The sequence below is a fragment of the Xenopus laevis genome, chromosome 9_10S, assembly GCF_017654675.1.
Source record: "Xenopus laevis strain J_2021 chromosome 9_10S, Xenopus_laevis_v10.1, whole genome shotgun sequence".
Classification (NCBI taxonomy): domain Eukaryota; kingdom Metazoa; phylum Chordata; class Amphibia; order Anura; family Pipidae; genus Xenopus; species Xenopus laevis.
In genome coordinates, this window is record NC_054388.1 from 31,289,159 (window position 1) to 31,296,687 (window position 7,529).

The 7,529-nt window shown below is 38.9% G+C and overlaps 1 protein-coding gene across 2 annotated transcripts in view; it reads left to right on the forward strand.

Annotated features, from left to right (window-relative positions):
- Positions 1-7,019, forward strand: part of dhx8.S (DEAH-box helicase 8 S homeolog) — a 32,477-nt gene extending 25,458 nt beyond the window's left edge. For both annotated transcript variants that reach the window (XM_041578281.1, XM_041578280.1), the window contains exons 18-22: positions 807-944; positions 1,394-1,522; positions 3,224-3,420; positions 4,613-4,792; positions 6,055-7,019. In XM_041578281.1, coding sequence (XP_041434215.1) covers positions 807-944; positions 1,394-1,522; positions 3,224-3,420; positions 4,613-4,792; positions 6,055-6,274 — 864 coding nt within the window. In that variant the 3' untranslated portion in view covers positions 6,275-7,019. The remainder of the gene's footprint in view (positions 1-806; positions 945-1,393; positions 1,523-3,223; positions 3,421-4,612; positions 4,793-6,054) is intronic.
- Positions 7,020-7,529: the final 510 nt, after the last annotated feature.

Genomic DNA, 7,529 nt, shown 5'->3' on the forward strand with positions numbered 1-7,529 from the left:
TAACTTGTTCATTAATGACTTAGGGGAGGGTATTGTAAGTAACGTTTCAGAGTTTGCAGATGACACAAAACTATGCAGCTCATTCAGGATGTGGCATCCTTGCAACAGGATCTTGACAAACTGGCAATTGGGGCAGCTAAGTGGCAAATGAGATTTACGGGAGGAGGGGGTGTTATTCTTCTACTGTACAGAGCACTGGTAAGGCCACATCTAGATTATTCTGTAAAGTTTCGGTCTCCAGTGCTCAAACAGGACATTATAGAATTAGAGAGGGTACAGAGAAGGGCAACTAAGCTGGTAAAAGGTATGGAAAATCTTAGCTATGAGGAAAGACTGGCCAAATTGGGGATGTTCACGCTGGAGAAGAGGCACTTAAGGGGTGATATGATAACTATGTATAAATATATAAGGGGATCATATAATAATCTCTCTAATGCTTTATTTACCAGTAGGTCTTTCCAGCTGACAAGAGGTCACCCATTCCGATTAGGAGAATGGAGGTTCCGTCTAAATATTGTGTCCTACAGGCTGATACATTAGATAGCTTTAAGAAGGGGTTGGATTGCTTTTTAGCAAGTGAGGGAATACTGGGTTATGGAAGATAGCTCATCCGGTTTGCCATTTTGAAGTCAGGAAGGAATATTTTCCCGCTCTGAGGCAAATTTGAGAGGCTTCAAATGGTTTTTTTGCCTTCCTCTGGATCAACTAGCAGTTAGGCAGGTTATATATAGACTTAAAAGGTTGAACTTGATGGATGTGTGTCTTTTTTTCAACCTAACTTACTATGTTACTCCCATTTTTTCCAGGCAATGGGAATCAATGATTTGCTCTCATTTGATTTTATGGATGCACCCCCAATGGAGACACTGATCACTGCAATGGAGCAGCTGTACACCCTTGGTGCACTGGATGATGAAGGACTTCTTACACGCCTTGGCCGTAGAGTGAGTATTTAGTCCTATAGGTGCTGGAATTTAAAGAGCAACTAAAATCTTTTGGTGACAAGATGCACAATGTGTATTTATATTATCAGTTCCACTTATTAGTTAACAATAAGTATGTTCTATTATCTATTGCAGTGTGTCTAATTGCTTTGGTTGCATTTTGCCCAGTGTTTTCCCAGGTGCTTAATAGCAAGATTTGGTGGCGCTGCACAGGTTATAAGAAATATGACAGAAGCTTTACAGTTAGAATTACCTCAGTTTGGGATGGGTGTGGTTTGATAAATGTCCCACAGTTACTACATTATAAAAACATTCTAGTACCCTGCCAGATATTTTAAAATGTATTTGTATATGCAAAATGTAAGCCTGTTTCTTAGTGCTGTTTCCTGTGTATAGGGTGTTGTTAAAACATTTTATGTTTAATGAAATAATATAATTTCTTATATCAGATGGCAGAGTTTCCTCTGGAGCCTATGCTGTGTAAGATGTTGATCATGTCGGTCCATCTTGGCTGTAGCGAGGAGATGTTAACAATTGTCTCCATGCTTTCTGTTCAGAATGTATTCTACAGGCCCAAGGTAAGCATTTCTGTCCCTTTGCCTTTGTTCATCAACAATAAAGTATTTCACTCCTCTTACAAGTACAAGTATTTGATTCTTACTATCTCATGATTTGATTTGCTTAGTGCTGCAGCATTTTCTTGATATAGCTGTGAATCTGAAGACAGACAGGAGATAAAAGAACAATCATAAACAGTTGTTTTAAGGATACTTGCGACAGACATTAGGTTCCTGCTTGGATCTTGCAGTGCTGCTCTTCCTGGTGTCAGACAGCACACATAGAAATATAGTCAAATAGATGGAGGATTGCACCCAGCTTCACTTCTTCACTGTTCACTTTATTATAACTTCATGGCATACGCAAGGTTTTGGGTCACCAGTACTTTCATGCTTTCAAAAGTGTATTCAAACAGATATCAATGAACACCACGCCTTTTAGTAATTAATCCACCTCTGAATTGCTCTAATAGGTATGTAGTGGTGCTTTACAGTTTGTAAACCCTTTTAAATGTTCTATATTTGTTCTATGTATATAATTCATGTGATGTAGTTGTATAATCACATTTACTTTACAGTGCTACGCAATATGTTGGCGCTATATAAATACATGTTAATAACAATAAAATAAATGTGACCTAAAGCACCATCTGATTTTCAAACAAGTCATAAAAGTCAATAAAATGTAACAAATGAAACCGAAAATATTATATTTGGTCATGTATTTATTGAAAAAAATGATCCAATAACATTTCTTTGTGAGTCAAAATGAAGTGAAGAAAGGTTGTGACAGTTTGCAAAGCTAAATTCAGACGCTGCTAAAAAGCCTGGCTGATGAAGCTACAAATCTGACTTTGGATTCAGAACAGAGGTCCTTTTGTTCCCAAAATGCAATGCTTTGCTAAAGTTAGAAGGCTTTTATAAAAAATGTCTGAAAATCACCTCAAAATTTGCACTTGCAGCATCTTTTTTCCCACATCTCACTAGTTACCAATATAAAACATGCAATGTGTCAATATGCATAGTATTGCCAATGTATTTGGTGGGTAGAGGAGTTTCACTTCCGAAAGCTGCAGTAATGGGCTGCTGTAGAATGCTGGTGGTTCATTCTACTTATTATTCTCCTTTATTTTAAAGAGCAGTTTTTTTACATCAGTCCCTGCCCATGCAGAGCTTATACGCTATGCCCCCCCTGGACAATTTTACTCTGAATCAATTAACCTGCCTGGGGGGAAACTGGAATACCCAGAGAAAACACATGCAATATATAAATAATAGTGCCCAGGTAGGAAGCCCCCTTGGTACTAATAACAGCATCGCCACTGCTGCTTCCAGTAGTGACTAATGTTGCAGAGAAAATATTGTTGTAAAATTCTTATTGGTGCTTTCTTTTTCATTTGACTGCACCTGCCAGTGCGTGCTACGCAATATGTTGGCACTATATAAATACATGTTAATAATGGCAGCCTGTCTAACTAATGTCTTGCTGGGGTTGAGCCAGATATTTGTCTAGCAAGTTTTAAAATGTGTTTGAAGTTTGAAATTTGGATGTTGGATTTTCATAAACCCCGTTATGATTCTGATGTTGGCCCTGTTAATTTCGAATTATTTTTTATTTTCTCTTTTTTAGTATATTCAAAAATCTATAGCATTTGTATCCTAAAGAATGTGTGGGATGTATGTTTAACAGTGTACATGATCCATTGGTTTTTCTCTTTGCAGGACAAACAGGCTCTCGCAGACCAGAAAAAAGCAAAGTTCCATCAAACAGAGGGTGATCACCTGACATTACTCGCAGTTTATAATTCTTGGAAAAACAATAAATTTTCCAATCCCTGGTGCTATGAAAACTTCATTCAGGCTCGTTCCCTACGCCGCGCTCAAGATATCCGGAAACAGATGTTGGGCATCATGGACAGGTAGATAAATCTGCCTTTTGGGAGTCTTTATGTTGAAGGTTCACGACTGTTAGAAATACATTTAGAGCAGGGGTGTCCAAACTTTTTGCAACGAGGGCCAGATTTGGTGAGGTGAAAATGTGTGGGGGCTGACCATTCAGCCTGAGGTAGCTAGATTGAAATCAGAATCATTCACTCCTGGAGTTGGACGCGTACACGGCGTTTAGGAAGTGGAGTCTGTCTGGACTTACTCTCCCACCTCATTTAAACAAGGAATCGCGTAGCCGTAATATTTGGGCACATTAGTCATTAGTGAAATGATCTGCCACTTGGTCTATACTGCTGCCTGTGTGCTGAAGGTGTTAGCAATATACACATACTGGCACAGAGTGACGAGCCACTCTCGCATACTTTTTTCGTTTACTGTACTGGCACGTCAGTATGTCTATTGCACCTTCAGCCCTAAAGAAGTATGTGAGAGCAGCGCATCACTATGTGCCAGTACGTGTCTATTGCTAACGCCTTCAGCACACAGGCAGCAGTATAGTGGCAGATCATTTCACCAATGTGCCAAATATTATGGCTATGCGATTCTGTGCTAGGGGGCCACATTATTATTAATTTCATAACAGAGGCTGAGGGCCAGTGTAAATTTGAAAATGGGCCATAATTGGCCCCCGGGCCGCACTTTGGACATGCCTGATTTAGAGAATGTTGACGTTTGAATTTCAGGACTGATCCAGGGTCTGGTCCAATTGCTTTGTAGGAGCCAGAAAAGGGTTTATTTTTCCTCTCAAAGGCAAATTGTAAAGGATTCAGATTGGGTTTTTTTTTTTGCCTTTCTCTGGATTACTTTGGTGTCTTATGTTTCCCCGAATTATTATTTTAAATAGTGTTATAGGTGTTAGCAAACATCTCCCAATAAAGAGTGAGAGCAACCACAGAGACACGTCTTGACGCACATCCAGACAAATCAGACTTCTATCCTTTCATACTAATTGGAGGATTCCAGGTTAATTTTAAAGATATTAAGTTCATTACAGGCAGTGCTAATACAAATGTTATGATTCGTGGAAAAGCTCTGTATCATATTGGTAAATCTGTTGGTACATAAACTGGGAATATGTGTGATTCACATGTACATCACATGCAGAATAAGGAGCTATCCCCTTCCAGGGTTATGTGTTTACTAACCATTATTCCATCTTCACAGGCATAAACTTGACGTAGTATCTTGTGGAAAAGCCACTGTACGGGTACAGAAGGCAATATGCAGTGGGTTTTTCCGCAATGCAGGAAAAAAGGACCCTCAGGAGGGATATCGGACTCTCATAGACCAACAAGTTGTTTACATTCACCCATCCAGTGCCCTTTTCAACAGGCAGCCAGAATGGTAGGTAGAATGTGTTCCAGTATTTATTTTGTATACTTAAACTAATTATATGCTTATTGTCATGGAATACTGGCATTTGTTTGCATTTGACTGCTCTGGAAGCACTGTGGCAATGAAAATGCCCTTCTAATAACAGAACAATGGGAAGGTAACCAGACAGCAGCTCTCTAACGCAAGATAACCGCTCCCTGTTAGATCTAAGAACAACACTCAACAGTAAAATCCAGGTCCCACTGAGACACATTCAGTTACATTGAGTAGGAGAAACAACAGCCTGCCAGAAAGCAGTTCCATCCTAAAGTGCTGGCTCTTTCTGAATGCACATGACCGGGCATAATGACCTGAGATGGCTGCCTACACACCAATATTAGAAATAAAAAAAAAAATACACTTGTTGGTTCAGGAATAAAATGTTACAGGATAAAGTGAATTATTTGCAGTGTAAACAATGTAATTTAGAAATAAAAACTACACCATAAAAATCATGACCGAATCCCTTTAAACTAGATCAGACTCGCAAACTACAAATATATCTTTCATTATAAATAGGACATACGTTTTTTGTTTTGGACGGTGTGTATAAGTGCTCTCATGATATTTTTAGGAAGAGTATTCGTAGATCTCTTGTGCATGAAATTTACTGGAGTTGCTAGAATCAATGATCTGCTGATCCGTGGCATAATGTTGTTTGGCCAGGCCCTCTGTAGTAAATTCTTGCAGTCCTTCCCTCCTAGCCAGTGCATTCTTGGCTACACCAACATTCCACACCACTCACATGCCCGTTAGCAGCAGTCGGAGGGAGGGGAGGCTGAAATACAGTAGACCCCGCAGAATATCTGGGGTAAAATTGCTGTTAGAAGCATTGTTCTGTATGTCAACCTGTTCATGGTTGATGGCAAATTATCCTTATATACTGTAGTTGGGGTACCCCAGTAGCAGGACTTTTGGGATCTGTTGCCGCTATATTGAGATCTAGTGTTTTATGTTGGTGATATCTGTTAATGGGACCTTATCACTTTTTATTAATATACTATAAGTTCTGTCCAGCATAAATGAGTGGATGGCTTGCAGGAATGCATTGGCCCATTGTAGAAACAATTGTCTTTTTGTAAGGATTTTAGTAAAAACGTTTCAATGATGTCTGTGTTTTTCCTGTAACTAAAAAGAAATCGTGGAAGTTAGCGTTGTGCAGTTGAAGTTAATATACACATGAACTTATTAAATTGTTCCTTCCTTTTTCCCTTTTGTTTTGATCTTTAAAGGGTTGTGTATCACGAACTTGTCCTGACCACCAAGGAATATATGCGAGAGGTGACCACAATAGATCCCCGATGGCTTGTAGAATTTGCCCCGGCTTTCTTTAAAGTTTCGGACCCAACCAAGCTTAGTAAGCAGAAGAAACAACAGCGATTGGAACCTCTCTACAACAGATATGAGGAGCCCAACGCTTGGAGAATTTCCAGGGCTTTCAGAAGAAGGTGATCGGTCTCAGCAGAGAGACAGATATCTGATTGTATATATTATATCATTATACCGTTATACCAGACTCATGCAGAGAACAGGGAAGGGTTGAATTTGTTGGTCTGATATAGTATAACATTTTTTTTCTTTGCCAGTGGAACATTATTGCAATGTTGAACTTGTGCCTGACCCTTGTGAGCTGGTTAGGTTTTAAATTTATCAGATGATTCTGATCCTTCAGGGAAGAAGAGTAGCCATATTTTCTGTAATTTAAGTGTTTCATCGGTATAAACTGACTTCTTCAATGTAACATTAAACCTGAGGAAGCTGATTTATACCAAGAAAAGCATTGGTTACTGGGGCCCAGCCTATAGAATGTGTGACTGCTCGTGTATATGGTTTCGTGTAAACTGTGTGTGGATTTGGAATCTGCTAAGACTGGCCGAGCAATTTTAAGTTTTAATAAATCATTTTTACACTATTGGTATGCACCCCTCTGTGTTTTTATATAAACCATAAACAAGCCCCAAGCTGCAACTGTTCTTCAGACTGATATTGCTTAAGTAAGTGACTTTATCAACTAAAAACACTCATCTTGAAGTTGGCCATTTGGTTATAAAGGTTATTCACCCAAAAAGGCAGTTTGCAATTTGGCCCTTTACAGGGCGATTGATCAGTCAGTCTTTCATCTGAGCTTATTTCTCATTCAGGTGCTTGGGAACATTCTGTCTTCATGTTACAAACAATAAAATCCCAAAATATTGTTTATATGACTCTGTGTGTTAAATTATATAACAGATTTGACAACATAAACATAAGATAAATTGACTGCTAAGGATATTTAGTGCTCAAAAAGTGAGTGGGATATTCTAACAGGACAAACGACACTTTTGGCCTTTATTGAGATGCACTTTACATTTAATATTTCAACCTCTATTATGATCTTTATCAAGGGGCCAACACATTTTCTAAAAGACCCTGATTGCCGCTCTGCCCTACTTTATAATCTCTGAGTTTGTCTCCAGGCATGTGTGAATTATTCTAATTCTGATCCTTAGCACCTAAGTCATTACCTTTGTTTGCATTTAGAGCTAGACCTGGAACCGTTCTGGAGTCACCATCCATGTTCCATCATACTGTCTCCCAGTCTCCACCCTCATCTAGTTTTGTACTTTCATTTATAAACACAATATAAAAACTTGCCTTTGTTGAACCACTTCAATGGCCAAACAAAGATACTGCAATCTAAAACAATATTTGTTACATTCTAGATCTG